The sequence below is a fragment of the Cupressus sempervirens genome, chromosome 1 (genome assembly GCF_028749045.1).
Source record: "Cupressus sempervirens isolate cs-2001-9-10 chromosome 1, ASM2874904v1, whole genome shotgun sequence".
Taxonomy (NCBI): Eukaryota; Viridiplantae; Streptophyta; class Pinopsida; order Cupressales; family Cupressaceae; genus Cupressus; species Cupressus sempervirens.
The window spans coordinates 336,909,517-336,927,434 of record NC_143118.1 but is presented as its reverse complement, the minus strand read 5'-3'; the positions used below and the strand labels follow the sequence as shown (position 1 = coordinate 336,927,434).

At 37.6% G+C, this 17,918-nt stretch overlaps 1 protein-coding gene across 1 annotated transcript in view; it reads left to right on the top strand.

Moving 5' to 3' along the window:
* The first annotated feature begins 1,752 nt into the window (after positions 1-1,752).
* The window catches only part of LOC149577575 (uncharacterized), a 42,204-nt gene continuing 26,038 nt past the window's right edge, over positions 1,753-17,918 (top strand). Inside the window, exons 1-2 of the mRNA XM_089824377.1 lie at positions 1,753-1,886; positions 2,086-2,355. Coding sequence (XP_089680503.1) covers positions 2,145-2,355 — 211 coding nt within the window. The 5' untranslated portion in view covers positions 1,753-1,886; positions 2,086-2,144. The remainder of the gene's footprint in view (positions 1,887-2,085; positions 2,356-17,918) is intronic.

Sequence of the window (17,918 nt, the reverse complement as noted above, 5' to 3'; positions counted from 1 at the left end):
GTGTCATTCGGATCTGTCTTGAGAAAGATATTGGATTCCTAGGCATGGCTACAGGTTTTGATTCTAGTTTATGACAGTGAAAATGGGTCTTAGTACAAAGGCACTTGTAAATAATTTATTGGATTGATCTTAGATTTGGATATGTTTTAGAAGGACTAATTTGAAACAAGTCCTCCAAAGGGTTTTGCAGGAAAATGTCAGAAACAAAAGTTATGAATAATATATTGTGGAATAGAAGTCAAACCACATGAATGGTGAAGTATTGATTAACCTGGGTTGAAATATATTTTATTTTACCTCATGAGATGCCTCTAACAATGGAATTAATTAATGGAATTTGAAGGGGTTAGAATGGATCCTATTGAATGGTTAGTTTTGGTAAGACGCTCTACATCATTTTGGTTTGGAGAGTTGCAAGTTTGAAAGTTAGGTCTAGCCGACCTAGTTCTTGATAGATGATGATGAGTTATGGCAAAGATTGTGTGTTGTGCAAGTGAAGGATAGATCACAAACATTGATAATTTCTTGTGAAGCATTTATGTCAATCTAGCAAATGTTGAATTACTCTTCTGAAAGTGGTAGAGAGAATTGCAATAAGAGATTTGAGTGTGTGTAAGTGGAACTAACATAGACATAGTTAGAGGTTATTATTTAATTAAAAAATCATCAAATTGTTGTTGGATTTGTTATTGTAAGACAATGAGTCTTCCATATGGTTGTAGCCCTTTTTGCAACTGTGTATGTGCTATAGGCAAGTGTGCTTGAATGCATGTGCATTCCCCATTTATAATAAGATTATACTTGTAAAAAGGTATTAGTCTTATCATGGGTTCAAGCTCCATCGTGGTTTTCACCCTAGTTTGAGTTTCCATGATAAAAATTTGTGTTATATTTTGTGGTTGGTGTCTGATTTGGGTTTACTTGATTAATTAATTGCAAAATAATAATGAGGGGTTTAGTGCACAAGGATTTCAAGCTTTAAGGGTTTAAGGTTTTGAAGAGTTAGAGTTTTTGAAGCAACTGATTCATCCCCCCTTCTTAGTTGCTTGGTACCTATTTCCTACAAATATAAGGTGGCTAGAATGATGAGACATGTTCTTGTGTAATAATTTAGGGTGGTAATATTTACGTAGGCAATACAAGTTTGAATAATTGCAATGAGGTGGCAATTGTCAACATGTTTTGGGTTGATGTTTTTCCATGTTATAATGTTTTAATATCTATTGTGCTATGTGGTTGAGGCACAACGAGCCTCATTTAGGGGTTAAATGATGAGATGCATGTGATTGGACATGATTTGTGTTTCAATTAGAAGAGTTGGCATTTTTATATTTGAGCAACCCACTTTAACCCACATCAGAACCTATTAGTAAGATGAACAAATTACTTGTTTGACATAAAAACAACCTAATATTTTATTTGACACATATGTAAAATACTCCTTATTAATTGATACATTTTAATCTATGTTATGACATATAACATATAATAAATCAGCACCACTAATATCTCACACCCTAAACTACCCACACTTTTGACTCCTTTTCCCTAAATCAATTTTCCAAAACTCTTGATAACATATAATAAAAAATAAATCAGCTCCACTAATATCTCACATTCTAAACTCCCCACACTCATTGACTCCTTTTCCTAAATCAGTTTTCCAAATAAAATATTTATCAAATTAATTATCTTAAAATTCATGACGTCCTGACCTCCGTCATCATATTCATCAGTTCAGTTTTCAAATGCAAAACGTTCAACATCAATATGTCATTGTTTTTAATGCGAGACGTTCACTCCTTTGTTACGCACGCCCCTTATCCGCCGCCTATCGCCGCCTATCGGTTCTCGGAGCCATTTAAATTTGCATCCATGGAATACAGGTCAGTACAGTACAATAATCCATATTATAGAGGGCTAACGCCAAATTTTACCAGACATTCACGTAATGGGGTAGCTGAGGAAGATGACCAAATGATGTTGAGCATTAAAATAATTGAAATCAATGCTGAAGTTTGAACCATTTTCTGTTTCAAAATTGACTGCTTGAATGACTCGAGCTTCTCATTTTACCGATTGAAGGGGCGCCTAACTGGGCAAAAGCTTCGAGAAAAGGCGATAATTCGGATTGAGCTGCAAGAATGGCAAACAAAGATGCATCAATATGTGCAAAGGCAGGGTCGCTTTGCGGGAACTCTGCTTTCTCTGGTAAGGCTCTGTGGCAGTCTTCAGTTTACGACTTCGAGAGCCTCGAAGATATAAACTCCGCCCGCTACATATACAGACGTTATGGTTCTCCCAACTCTGATGAGCTCGCGAAGGCCGTGGCTCTCCTTGAGGGCGCCCAACAAGGTAATCCGCTGCTCTAACTCACAAATCAATTAGAATTTTCTCAAAATTAAATCGTACGAATCGTACTTTACCGTAAGGGAATTTCTCTTGCTGGTGGTAGGCACTCTGTAACAGAGCTTACTTTTACTTTAATTCTCCGTCACTCACTCTCTCTGCGTCTTTGTTTATGTGGAAGTCGTACAAGGACTGTAATACACCCCAAAAAAAGCTTACTTAAAAGTTTTATAGAATCTATCTAGAAGTAAAATTTACCGCTGTGGTATTAGGGTGGAATTTGATGGACTTCGATACACAAAAAGTTAAGTTTTAATTGAGTAGATAAACTTAATAAACATAGGTAGATAGATAAAATTTTAACGTCCACGAGGCTAAAAATAGCCTATAGGACAGCAAGACAACTCAAGCAGACTTAAGTAACAATGTTCGTTGCTTGTGTAGTATGATGATGAGTCCACCCAATTGCTCAATGCACTCTTCGTTGAATAGGTTATGCCAAGAACTGTCACATATAGTGTCCGCAAATTTATCTCTACTACTCTTGTAGGCTTCACATTCTAAAATAAAGTGCTGTTCAGTTTCCACTTTCCCAGAATTGCAGAATCTGCAAATTCTTTCTTCCCAAGCCTCCTTTGGCCTCATCCAACGTCCGGTCTCACAACGAAGTTGGTGAGAGTTGGTTCTCAGCTGAGCAATAAGAATTTTAGCCGTCCAAGAAATGTTGGCTCCTATGTATGCTTTTTGGAGTTGATCACAAGCGGGGTTGAACTCATTTATATAATATAATTTCTTCCTTCCGATCTCGCTTCTCCAATTTCTCTTGTAGAATTTCTCCATGACAAAGACCTTTATTTCTTTATTATTTGTGGAGCACATATTGAATTGAATATTCCATTTACTCATCCATTTGATGTTTTGTTGCATCCATGTCCTTTTTCGCTGACATAGTGTGTCACTAAAGACCACTTTAGGCCATCTATCCTCTTCCATTTTTTCGATTCTTTTTAGATAACTTAGAAGGCGAACCATAGCAAGTGCCTCAATAGGAGCAGCCCCCATTTCACTTAGCATGATATCATATGGAATAGTGCTTTTGATTTTAAACTTGCTTGTGATCAAGTGCTTTTGGATTCCTTCGATTTGTTTCTATTGTGCTATAGTAGTGTTGCTGGCCCATAATTCACACCCGTAAAGAACAACTGGCAGCACAAGAAGACCGAAAAAGGTTTGAATAGTTTTCCAATCCCACAACTCTGCTTCACGGCACCTATTCTGAAGAGCATAAAAAGCCTTCCACCCACCTAATATCCTTTTATACCTGTAGCTAGACCAGCTTAGTTTTTTGTTGAAATCGATGCCAAGGTATTTATACTCCGCAACTTCTTCAAGAACACTTCCATTGTAATAAAATTCATATTGGTGTTGTTTTTTATTATTAGAGAAAATCATAACCTTAGTCTTGCTGATATTGACCTGCATCCCCACCATTCCGCAAAAGCGCTCAAGAGAAGATAGATGATCTTGCAAACCATAGGCAGATTTGGCAATTAAAATGAGATTGTCCGCATATAGGAGCAGCTTTATAACAAATTCACCTAGCTGAATGCCTTCACCCTTTTGCATGTTTAACCACTCTTCCAGTTTGTCAATATATAAACCAAACAAAGTAGGAGATAAAGGGCAGCCCTGTTTGACCCCGATATCGCTCCTAAAACATTCTGAAATGCCATCTGAAGTTCTGATTTTAACTTTCACCTCTTCGTACATCCTATGAACAGCAGCTCTGAGATGCATAGGAATCCCCAATTCTTCCATCCTAAACCAAAGCTTGCCTCTCGTTTAAGACAGCGAAACAAAGATTGACACAAAACACATAACATGCAAATTTATAGTGGTTCCACAAATTTGCTACGTCCGCTCTTGAAGCAGGGAAATCTCTTACTAAGTTACTAACCTTTAACCACTACACCGATTCATAACATGTAAACATATATTCATATAAATGCATTCATCAATCAAGTGAAGAGTCTGGAAGGTGAGTAGTCAAATGACCGTAAACTTCACATACCCAACAAAACTGCCTTGTAAATATTTATGAATCTATTTATATAATTTAGCATTCTGGTGTTGGGGTAAAACTTGATGAGGTGTGGAAGTGGGATCGCAAAGGTTTATTGCAGGTTTCTTTGGAGTGAGGATTGGGAGACTCACAGGGAGATTTCTTGGTAGCCCTTTGTTTGGAGGAGCAGGTAGAGGACCAATCTGGAAAGAGCTAGTGGATGAGTGTAGGAAAATAATGGATAGTTGGAAAGAACAGTGACTTACGCTGGCTGGCAGGATCACTATGCTTTGGGCTGTTATTTCGGCAATGCCAATATACACTATAGCATGCTTCAGAATTCCCAGGAAAGAGGTTCTATCAATTCAACGGTGCATGCAGAAGTTCTTATGGAATGGTTTGTAGGAAGGCGAAAAGGTACCTCTAATGGCATGGTCACAGGTGTGCCGACCGAAAGGTGGTAGAGGGGTGGGGGCGAGGGACTAGATGCTTTTCAATACAGCTTTAGGGGCTAAACTTGTCTGCCAGATGTTCAGTGCTGGAGATCAGCAATGGGTCAAGATTTTAAGAGCTAAATATCTGGATAATAGGGAGGATGATCTCATTTTGACTATTGCTGATCCCCCGCATGGTTCAGCCATTTGGAATTTCCTTCTTAGTTGTAGAGAGCTAATTACTAATCACTTAACTTGGAAGATTGGGAGTGGAGAGAAGGCAGATTTGTGGCATGATTCTTGGGATGGAGACCAGAAGCTGGATAGTTCGGGGGTCCCGTAGAGATTGATTGATACGATGCAACAGCTATGGCATACCCGAGTTAAAGATTACATAGATTTACAGTCTGCTGATATGGGTTGCCCAAGGAAATGGAAAGACTCATCTTCTCTTGCGCTCAGCAATGAGGATAAGGAACGAATGAAACAGATCTTGTTGGAACGGGAATTGGTTGCCTCTAGTTCGGAATCAGCTTATTTGGTGTGGTTCCAAAAGTGGAAATTATTCAATTAAGATTGGATACCAGCTACTGGAAGGGAATCATAATAAAGTGGATTGGGAGCGAAACTTGTGCTGGGGTAGGGAATGTCTACCAAAAGCAGGAGCTTTTACATGGCTAGCAGGCAATGGCAAAATCTTAACAGGTGAAAGACTCAAGAGGATAGGTTTTCAGGGACCCTTTAAATGCCCTTTGTGCAAGGATGCAGAAGAAACTATTGACCACCTCCTGCTCCATTGTAGTTTCTCCCAAGAGATGTGGACAATGGTCAGATCCAAATTGGCATGGGCTTGTCCTTTGACGGGAACTTTAAAAAGATGGCTGGAAGCTTGGCCGGAGAAGAAGAAAGGACATGTTTTTGGAGCAGCTTGGAATGTAATCCTGTCAACAACGCTATGGGAGTTGTGGAAGGAAAGGAACAGGAGAATTTTCCAAGAAAGGGAAGAGAATGTAAGTATCTTTGGACAGAGGCTAGAGGGAGCCCTAGTAGAAGTGGTCTCATTTGCAACATCATCATCAAGCAAGCATAACCCATCCTTTACGAGATTTGATGCTCGTTTGCAGGCTAAGTTTCTAACTATTAAATTTTGGCCCGTTAATGGGCCTTCAAGGGTTAATCCTCGACAAAGGAAGGAAAGGTGTTTTTGGCAACCACCAGAGGAAGGATGGATTAAAATAAATTTTGATGGGGCTGCCCGAGGAAATCCTGGTATTTTTGGATGCGGATGTATTGCATGGGATCATGAAGGCAACTTTGTAGTTCTTGTTGCTAAAAGACTAAGGGACAGGACCAAGAATGTGGCAGAATGCGAAGTAGTAAAAGAGGCTCTAATGTTAGGAGTCAAGCTAGGTTTTAGGCGAGTGCATCTGGAAGGAGACTTAGAGATTATCATTAATGGGATAAGGAAAGACAAACAAGAGTCATGGCACTTGATAAGCACATTAACCAAATAAAGTGCCTCTTGATGGAGTTTGAGGACTTTAAGATATCCCATGTCTACAGGGAGGCAAATAAGGTGGCAGATGAATTGGCCAACTTGGGAGCGAATGCCCCCTTTGGGAACCAGAACGACATTTTTGAAGACTTTGGGATTCTTAAATTTGGTTAAGGATGGTGTGTCTTAAGTGGCATTATGTCCACTCGCCCCCTTTTGAAGGAGTGATTTACAATTATTAACCCTTGTTATCAAGAACTCTCATGAACAAGTAATCCTCTGCGCGTGACAAAGGATCCACACTCATCAAGATTTCTAAATGTGGGCTTCCAGATCTTTCATGGGATTAATTTTAAGCAGGGAGAGGTCTCTTTTTTCGCAAGCAATTGAGTGGAGTTTTCAGAAATGGAGGCCAACTTTGCATTGGAGTTAGACAATCAAACATAGGCTTATGGAGGGAAAATCTCGGTGAGGCGACTGAAGAATGTTTTTCTCATCAAAGACCAGGAATTCATGAGTGTCGTTATGGAGAAATTCAGCTTGGAATATATGGACTCCTACTGGAGAAGGAGGACCAATTTGGACATTGTTTCCCTCTTTGTAGCTCTGGCATTGCTTATTGGAGAGACAAAAGAGGAAATTTGAAGGTTCATCGCTGTGTGTATCGACCCGCAATGGCTATTGGGAGTCGATGAGGTCATTGATAGGGCCGAGCTGGGGGAAGGGCTGGAAATGGGGTAGGAACCGTGGAGGCAGATTGGAGGTGGTGATTCATCGTTGCAACCTCTGGTTGTGTGGTCGTTTGCAATGCCCTGTGAGGTACACATGCCAAAAGCGGCCAAAAGATGGAGGAAAGTGGTCAAATTTCTGTAGGAAAAGATTTTGGTATTGGAGGATGGGAAGAAGGGTTTTATGAAGACAACTCCAAGGAAGAGTGTGCGACCACTTGGAGAACAATTGAGATACCAGTTGGGCAAGGGAAAACATGAGGTTGCTGGGAAGTCCACGCAAGTAGGGATGTGGGTCGACTTGTCTCTGACAGGGGAGGCGAAAACGAGTTGCTTTGGAAGGCAGCGACGCTTCGTGGAGGATGACTGATCCATTTCGAATTTCACCAAGGAGGAAGCTATAGCTTGGTTCAAGGTTTGAGACGACAAGGTCTTGTTCTGGATGTTTGGTGGCTCTACTAGTTTTTTTGCTTTCACTTAATGTAATGGGTCAGGTGTAGTATGAAGGTGCTAATGCCTTTTGTTATTAGGATACATTAACTTTTTCCATTAATGGGGGTTATATGAGGACTTTTATAGTGTCCTCTTCATACTATGACACACTATTGTAAGAATCATCGTTTTAATTAATACAAATAAATGTTACCTATCAAAAAACAGGAAAAAACAAAACAAAAAAACTTGATGAGATGTGATACAGAAAAATGCCTTTCACTTTAGCTCTCTGGTATTGGGGTAAATTTGACGGGCTGTGATACACAAAAGTGCCCTTTGTAAAGATGCTATGAACCTATCTAGAAGTAGCATTTAGAACTCTGGGATTGGGGTTAAATTTAATGGACCGTAATATACAACGAGGGCTTGTAGAATTTAGCACTTTGGTATTGGTATTGGGGTTAAATTTGGAGGGTTGTGATACACGACAAAGTTTTTAAAAAAAAAAAATTATTGAATCTATCTAGAAGTAGAATTTAACAATCTGGTATTGGGGCTGAATCTGACGGTCGATTTAATCTTTGAGGTAAAATTTTCACAATATTCATCCAATATAGAGTTGTCCTTCAAATGTCAAGGCATACTACGATTTTAAGAAGGAAATTTAGCAGACTAATATGATTATTATTCTTCACTAAACTTTGACACTAGTTATAATTCTTCTTAGATTCCTATTGTATTTGATGACCAAAATGTGCAAAAACAGCCATGCTGCCATCAAATTTAACACTTGTAGAGGTGGATTGGAGTGGTTGCGAGATGTGGTTGGATTGGCAGACTTGAGATTAGTCAGTTTAACTTGAATTTCAGGTACAATTTTTTTTTGATCATAATATAATATATATGGTAATTATGTAGCAATACTTGAACACCATACATCATAAACAAATAAATGAATAATTCCTTGTAGCTTATACAAGGGTTTCATCTAGTAAATTAGGTAATGTCTTGCTCAATAGTGATCTAAAACATAGCTTCACCTTTCTCTTTTGTACGGAGGTTTCTACAAGGATCCCCAAATTAGTCTTTAGATTAACATGAATCTAGAAAACTACTTATCCTTTTACAAGTAGCCTGTAGACAATGTTCAAACTGCAGCATTTGGTGTTTCAGCCAATTAGGTGTTGCAAATCCTTTTGTTGGATATGCACATTTAAAAATATTTTCTTTAATTTTATTCACAAGTTTTAGTTGATTCCTTCTATTATAATTCTTCTAGCAATTAGTGGATATTCTCTCCTATGCTGAGCTACAATCTATATGGATCAGCTTGTATTCGGATCTAGAACTTTCCATTTGTTTTTGGAATGCTCTACCAACTGAGTACTCACATCTCTTTGGCCAACTCATTGTTGGTTGGATGTGGCTTACTTTAAACCAAAGAACCAAAAATCAGAATTGGATTGGAATCAGCAAGGCCTACTTGAATTGTGAATCGCCTATGAATCGGCTATGAATCAACAAGGCGAAAAAACCCTTGAAATTCGAAGATTTTAACGATTTAAAACTTATTTCATGCACCCTTTATTGAACATAACTTAAACACACTATAACATCTTCAAATAGAAGCCAAAGCCTAACATACATAAACAAGGATCATAAAAAATAAATCCATCACATACATTAAAAAAATTGGTGATTTTTGGTATTTTTTACCAACTTGATGATTTTTGGGGCTGGTTTTGCCAAATTTTCATATGCCTCCGTTATGGTAGTCGCATTCAGTACATCCACGGGTCTCTCGATTTGGTTGTTGAGTCCCATAATGTACTTTCTGAGCCTATACGTTTCATTGTCTTGTAACCTGGGAATGTACTTCAATAGTCTGTTGAACTTTTTAGTGTACTCATGCATTGATTTATTCTCCTGTCTGGGTTCTTGAAACTTGACCAACTTCTGCTCATAAAACAATTGTGGAAGCTACCTCTGCCTAAAAAGATGGACAAATCTTGTCCACGTGACTGATGTTTTGGTTAGCCTGAATTACGCCTTCTTGCTTTCCCATCAATTGGTACAAATCCCAAACAACTTTTTGCACCTCTGTATAATTCTGGATCTGAAAGTACTTTTCCATCCTTGTCAACCAGGCCTCTGCTACGTCTCTTGAAGTTGCTCCGTCAAATTGAGGCAGTTTAACTTTTTTCATATCATCAGTCATGATCACTAACCCTTGGTTACCCTTTGTGCTGTGTGCCTCATGGTCAAAATGCTCTTCCCTATGGGAGTTAGTGTGGTGAGTGTGTCTCATTCCTTGTTCTTCTCTGGTAGAGTGGGGTGTGGTGAGTGTGTTCTTGCCTACTCTGGGATCTAAATCTTGATCCTTCATTTTTTGACCCCTCTACGGTCTTGAGTTTGTATCATTATAGCTAGTAGCTGATCTAGCTTTTGTTATGACAGTTTAGGCAAACCATCCTTGTTATCTCCCATTCTGGAGAAAACAAAGTCACTATTATTTTTCTGTGATATTTTTAAAAAAGATTCATTCAATAAGATAAACATAAATACAATAATTTGACAGTTAATCATACACACCAAAATTGATTTTTCCATTTATTTATAACATTTGCAAACTTTCATTTACATAATCCCATAAAGGGTCACATCGAAATTTCATTTACATCCTCATAAAAAGGGTCACAAAAATAATTTTTGGTACTAGATCAAGTTTGCCTTCCGCAAGTAATGTAGTATTGACCTCTGCTCTCACTTGAGGAATCCATTTGTGTATTTGACGCCTAATCCTCTTGAGGGCACTGGCTGTGGTTTCATGGTCAGACAGGGGCTCTACTCGTGAGTAGTCAAAATCCCTTTTGAGGGCATTAGCTATCTGCACTTTGCTTGGATCACGTGGTCTCTTCTATTTGGTATGGATTATGACGGGCATCCTGGAAAACATCCCAAAAATGCCGGTATAAGTTTTCTACTAGTTGTTGGATGAGCCTAGGTCCAATGTTGAACCCGGTGCTCTAATACCATATGTAACATACTAAAAATTTAGTAAAAATTTAGAAAAAAATTTACCAAGTTTGCCAACTGTTTGTGATAAAATGACCTTGTTTACGTTATGGAGTTGAAGTGACCATCTATATTTTTTATTTATTTAAGAACATGGCATAATAATTGCTACACTAAATCTATACTTAAAAAGAATAAATATTTGCAAACAGACTAGCATTTACCAAATTTACTTTTTTTAAAAGAAGAAATTACATGATCTACTACATAAGAAACGAAATACAACTTTTCTAATTAAATGCTTTTCCTTTTAACATTCTACAAAGTAACTTGGAGGCAAACTGAAAATAGAGTACTCACATAATGTGTAAAGAGGTTGAGTTTGATAGAGAGGATTTTGCTTGAACAATGCACCCAAACCCAAATCTTTGGTTTGTATCTCGATCGGGGGGGGGGGGGGGGAGGTATCACTGGTGCGTTTAACCACCCAACCATGGATTGTATTTGATCCCCCTAGTCTGCTTCGAGATCTAAAGTAGATCCAACCCTCCATGAGGGATGGTGAATGATCAAGTCAAGTCTCCTAGGAATCCGGTGTAGAGACACTTACATCATGATCACTTGCACTCTATAGCCTCCTCCTACTCTAGTACGAATTCTGTAATGGATGTATCTAGAGAATCTATTCAGACATCCATTTATCTTACCTTGGCCAAGGATTTCTTGTATTTGGAGCCAACTTTTCACCTTTTGGCTAATCCCTAGGTGTGGGACATTTATTCTTCCGTCATTGAATAGATTAGGTTTTTCTAGGCATCCTTCTTAATTGTTTGGTTTTACTCGTGAATGATTGCTTCTTGGTACTTTAGGTGCTAACGAGATAATTCACTTTGTTTATTTATTTATTTATAAGAAGCTGTGTTCTTTTCTAAATCGGTTGGTTTGTCGTATGAGTAGATGTGGGACTGTAGCAATGTAATAGCGAGCTAAGACCCTTCTTTTTGACTTCCACTAAGTCTTACTAGGAATGAGCACTGTTCAATTTTTTTGCTATCCCATATTGATGTCGTATAACCTCTCAATTTTCTGTGTGGTGACAATTGAGTCAGGGAATCTCTCATGTTGAAAGATCAATACGATATTTCAGATTTATTCTTGGACTTAGGATCAGGTATACTGTCAATCTCCTTCGTGCAGTTGGTTACTGACAAGATTATCAATCTTTATCATTAATAGGGTCATTTGATGATATAGCTCCATAAGGCTCTTAAGGTAACTAATTGTCAATAGTACTTAAGGTGTCGATGATCTTGATGAGTTGGAGCAGAATAATCACATAATTTCAAATCTTTAACTTGGAGCATAATAATCTTGAGTTTCTTTAATTACCATTCTTGTTTTGTCCTTAAACGAGGTTGCATTGATTACTAATGAGTGTGCTCAATAAGAGTTACATTGTCATTTTCCAATTTACATGGAAGTTTCAGTGTTTCTTTCTATGCCATTCGAATGACTTTTGGCTTGCTCGAGTTTTTTCAATTACTTAATCAAGTAACAAAGAACAAACTTAGAATGAGTGATTAACCAAGTCAGAATCAATCCGTTGTAGACAAGAATTGGTGGAATTACTGTAAGGGCTACAATGCTTATACATACTTAATATATGACTCTTACCAATTGCCTGTAACCGCGAGTACTAGCCATACTCTACAACTCTGAAATTTGATAAAGAGAATGTAGGATTTGTATAGTATCGAACTCTTTTAGACCTTAACAAGAATGAAATTAAGTTCCTTTTTGAACGAGATTTCTCAAGAACAAGCTTATTCAACTTACTGATAGCGGCAAGTTCATCTCTACCTTTTCCTAAACAAGAAGAAATTCATTCAACTAGAAAATGAAAAGCATGAATGAGATTTATTCCCTTGTTCCAATACCAAAAGTAGGAAAGAAAGAACTCCATTGCAATCACTTGACAATATGCTACTAGTTAAATGTTTACTTGTCTAGAGTTGAAGATAAGTCTTTTAAGCAATAGACGGGATTGCAACTATTGCCTCTAATTTCCAAGCCACTTGTGTTGGAATCTCTATAGAGAGCTCGTCCCCTATTCAGTTTATACCACTTCAAGAACCTGTGCAATTGACCTCTTCTTTTAACATGAGGCGGTGAATATGTGCCCAGTTTTGGTTTTTACTTTCTTCCATAATTCTCCTCCTCGAACATCAAGGAACCCCTAATAACCTTGATCGCCCCATTAATTATGTGGTCCATTTATCTGCCATCTTCCATCGTGCAAGCTCTCCAATTGGTCAAGGGTTCTTACTTGCCATTTTCTAGTGTTGAGGAGATCAAATGTTTTTCCTCCCCTTCAATTGGAAACAAAGTTTATAATGTATTATATGATCAGGTGAGACAAATAGAGGGATGAAATGATTGTCGGGAAAATTAAATCCAATATTAGAGTTGGGATCAAATATTTAAATTATTAAGTGGCTTATAGCGAGAGAACGTATCCATTGAGGGATAACTTCCACAGTACGAAAAATGATAGAAGGGCCCTAGCCAAGTTGGAGTTGGATTAATATAATATAATTTTCTAATGTTTTTTTTAACTATACCAAGACCTCATCTTAATTTATTAACATAGGATAGGCTACCTGCCGGTTTCGATGACTCTAAATTGATCAGGATTTGGTTTAAGATAATAATTCGTCAAATGGTTAGGAGAAAATGAGTAGGTGAGTCCCTAAAGTTTAGTCACCTTGGCCGCCTAGGTACAAATTTGTCAGATCTTACCACTTTTGTGTTGTCTAGAACATGATCATTCAACATCTCCTTTCCTAGTGATACCTCTTCCCCCTTTGGGCTTGATTCACATTGTTCCTACATTTAATCAAACGAGTGGTTAAACCTTGATATTAAATTATTAGTAAACAAGATCTTTATCGTGTAATTGCTACCATGTTCATGAACATATTGCTATTAAAATTATGTTTATTCCACATAATAATCAATAGTTTCGACTATAGTGAAGGCATAACCAAAAACAAAATTAAGGATTTAAGTTAGAAATACCCTAAATTCTGACACTGGAATCTGCCTAGGGCAAAGTCTGCAAAAATCACAGTTGGTTCACATATACAGCGTAGGGCACAAAAGTTATACCACTGTACCATTATAATCAAAACAATTTAGGGCAACAAAACCATAGAGTAGTTTAGATCTTTCCTGCTTAGGGCACATGTACAAAACCATTATTGGAAATGGTAAATTTCTTCTAGGGCATCAATTAATAAAGACATGAGCATAAAAGTATTAAATAAAAAGGGGTGTGATAGAAAGAGGTATCACTGGGAAAGGGGATATTGGATGATCAAATTCCAGACAACATGGAAATGGTAAGACTTGACAGGTTATACTTAGTGGCCAAGGTGACTAAACTCTAGGGACTTCCCTCTATGTTCCCCTAACCAACAAACGATTTATTATTTTTAGAAAATTCTCTTGATCAATCTTGTGACATAAAGACCAGAATATAACCTATTTCATCTTGTTTATCACAACCTTGCCGATTATGAGAATATTCTCACCTTCTCTTGTTGACATGAAATAGGAGTCTTAGTTTAATTTTAATGTTAGAAAATTAAAATTTTAAAATCACCTTCAACTTTGCATGGGACCCATCACTATCATATTGTTATCGTTGAACCACCCTTCTTTGGAAACTCTCCTCATCTTTCTGTAAGTAATTTCAATAAGGCAATTATTTAACCTCGTTTCTAGTGTTGGATTCAAGATGTTCCCAATAGTCATCTTCACCTTTCTAATTGTTCTCCGCCAACTATATATTTCATGCTACATTCCTAATTAAGGGATGAAATATATTTCATTACGACAACTTTAGAGAATGGCAGGAAAAGAGTCTTGATTGGTTAGGGGTGAGAGCATCGCATGTTGGGAATTTGGTGAAGGAAAGGGGCCACGTCAAGCATCTAATGGCTAAAATTTCTACGCTTTCCTCTCAAGTCTCGGGTATTAGGGTGGTAGAAAAATAAATAGAAAGAGTCTTTTTGTTACACACAACACGGGAAGGTGGAGAAAGAAAATGCAGACGGTTGGCCTTTATCTCTGCTAGGAGCTCAGAATTGAAAACAAGGAAACTGCAGTGAGAAGGCTTCAATACAACCGATTCAATCTAAACAAGGACCTACAGGCATGTAATCTCTTACCTTCAGTAAGACTACATTATTCCTATAATTGCATTCAAGAAGGAACTTTCTTTTAATTCTTGTAAGGTCTAAAAAGAGTTCGATACTGTACAACTGCTGCATCTTATTTATCAAATTCTCAGAGCTGTAGAATAATGGCTAGAACTATTGGTTATAGGCAGCTGGTAAGAGTCATGTGTTAAGTGTGCACAAGGGCTATAGCCTTACAATATTTCAGCCGATTCTTGTCAACAATGGATTGATTTTGATTTGGTTAATCACTTATTCTAAGTCTATTCTTTGTTTACTTGGTTAGTAGTTGAAAAAGAAACGAGCCAAGCCTATATCCATTTGAATGTCATAGAAAGAAACACTAAAACTTCCATGTAATTTTGGAAAAATGCCTAGGTGACTCTTATCTGGCAGAATTATTAGAATCACTACAAATCTCTTTTAAGGACGAAACAAGAAGGGCAATTAAATAATCTCGAGATTATTCTGCTCCTAGTTAAAGATTTGAATTTCTGTTATTATATGAACTTATATAAAATGTAAATTGCCATAACTGTCGTTCCAATTCAACTAGATTGTCGACACCTTTAAGTGCACTATTGACAATCGGTTCTCTTAAGAGTCTTACAGATTTATTTGATCAAATGACCTTGTTAATGATAAAGATTAATAATCTTGGCTGGAACAAACTGCACGAAGGAAATTGACAATATAGTTGATCCTAAGTCGGAGAAAAAATCTGAAAATATTGCTTTGATCTATTTAACATGAGACATTCCTTGATTTCAATTGTCACCACAAAGGAAATTGGGAAGTTATACCATACTAGTATGGGATAGCAGAAAAGATGAATTGTGCCCATTCCTAGTAAGACTTAGTGGAAGTCAGAAGGAAGAGTGTTAGTCCGCAATTACATTGCCACAGTTCCACATCTACTCATACAATAGACCAACTGATTTAGAAATGAACACATCATCTAATAAATAAAAAACGAAGAGAATCATCTCGTTAGCAACTATGGTACCAAGAAATAACCATACATGAGTAAAACCAAACTAATAAGAAGGATGCCTAGGAAACATAATCTATTCATTAACAAAAGAGTAAACTTGACCCAAACCTAGGGTTAGGCGGGAAGGTGAAAAATTAACTCCAGATACAGGAAATCCTTGGCCAAGGTAAGATTAATGGATGTCAGAATATAGTCACTAGATACATCCATGGTTGAAGTCGTACTAGAGTAGCAACAGGCTATGGAGTGCGATTTTTCACAATGTAAGTGTCTCTACATTGGTATTCCAGGAGACTTGATTTAATCATTTGCCATCCCTCATGGAGGACCAGGTCTGCTTTGGATCTCGAATCAGCCTATGGGGATCGAATACAATCCATGATTGGGTGGTTAAACGCCCCAGTGATACCTTCCCCCCTCTGATCGAGACACAAGCCGAAGATTTCGATACAATAATCATGTAGAATTCGCTCTGTCAACTTAGCCTCTTTACACATTATGTGAGTATTCTATTTTGTTTGCTGCAAATTACTTCCTAGAATGTTAAAGGGAAAAGCATTTAATTTGTAAAGTTGAATTCCATTTGTTACATAGTAGATCAAGTAATTCCTTTCCTTTTAAAAGAAGTAAATTTGGTAAATGTTAGTCTATTTCAAATATCTATTCTTGTTAAGTATAGATTTAGTGTACCGATTATTATGCCATGTTCTTCATTAAAAATAAAAGAGATGATCCTCTCAACTCAATAATGTAAACAAGTTCCTTTTATCCTAACAAGCATGTTAAAACGTAGTAAACTTTGTTCCAAATTTTTAGCTTGTGACATATGGTATCAGAGCACCAGGTTCAACACTAGATAGGGTCTCATCCAACAACCAATAGAAAATTGACATGGGCATTTTTGAGATGTTTTCCACAATGTCCGTCATAATCCATACCAAACGGAAGAGACCACATAATCTAAGCAAAGTGCAGATAGCTAATGTCTTTAGCTGGGATTTTGACTACTCACGAGTAGAGCCCTTATCTGACCATGAAACCATAGCCAATGCCCTCAGGAGGATTAGGCATTAGAGATGCAAGTGGACTCCTCAAGTGAGAGCAGAGATCAAGATTGCAATACTTGTGGAAGGAAAACTAGAACAAATACCTAAAACATCAAGAATAAACTAGCTAGTCACCCCAACCCGGACACTCACTAAAGAAATGAAATAAGATGGTTCGACTCAGAAGGTCATGGAAACTACTGTGCTTATTACTTGGTGCAGGAACACCTAGGAAATGTGCCATGTTTCCTTACCATTTTTGGCTTGTAGTGGTCCTGGCCAGACCACATGAATAAGGGCTATTGATAAAGGCCCCAAATGAATTAGTTGACTATGTAAATAGTTGTGTGTGGTGTTTGAGTCTTCAAATTGTCACAATGTTGACAAGATTGCATTGAATTGCTTGTAAGAGCCTAGAATGGTCAAACGTTGACCAAAAACCCTAGGATGATGGGAAACATGTTAAAAGTTGTCATTGGATGGAAATAGGTTGATGAAACCATGTTTGAGGCCATGGAGCCATTAGATGCATGATAGTGCAAAAGTTGCACTAAGCAACTTTGCAACTTTGCAAAGTTGCTTGACAACATTGTCAACTTTGACACAAATGCTTAAACCTTGTAATGACTCCAAGAATCAGTTGGAAACCTATGAAACCTGTTGAGTCACATGGGTGAAAGGTATTTAAGACCAATCCAAGTTAGTTTGAGGGGTTGGCATCAGCATTGTACGGATCTTTGTCTTGAAGCAAGAAGAAAATCAATGAAACTTGTGACAGTCACGTTTTTGCAAGCCCAAAATCCAACTTCCATGGATTGAATGGGAACTCTGTTTTACATGGCTTGAAAGAGCATTGAATCTAGTTTCTTTCATAGTAGTTTGGGTTCTTGTTATTAAGTTTTGTAGGTAGTTTGTAAATTTCTTTTGAACTTTCCAGTTTGCTGGCCTATACATAGCTGTGTGTAAACATTTGCCTCTAACTTGAATTTCCATGGATGAACCTTAATGGAGACTTGGAAAAGTAGGGGACCCTGTAAGCTTTGTAAATATGCATTTTGGTGTTGTTTGGAGCAGGTTCACTATGTTTAACAAGAGGCCCTAGGCGAGTTTGTACACCTG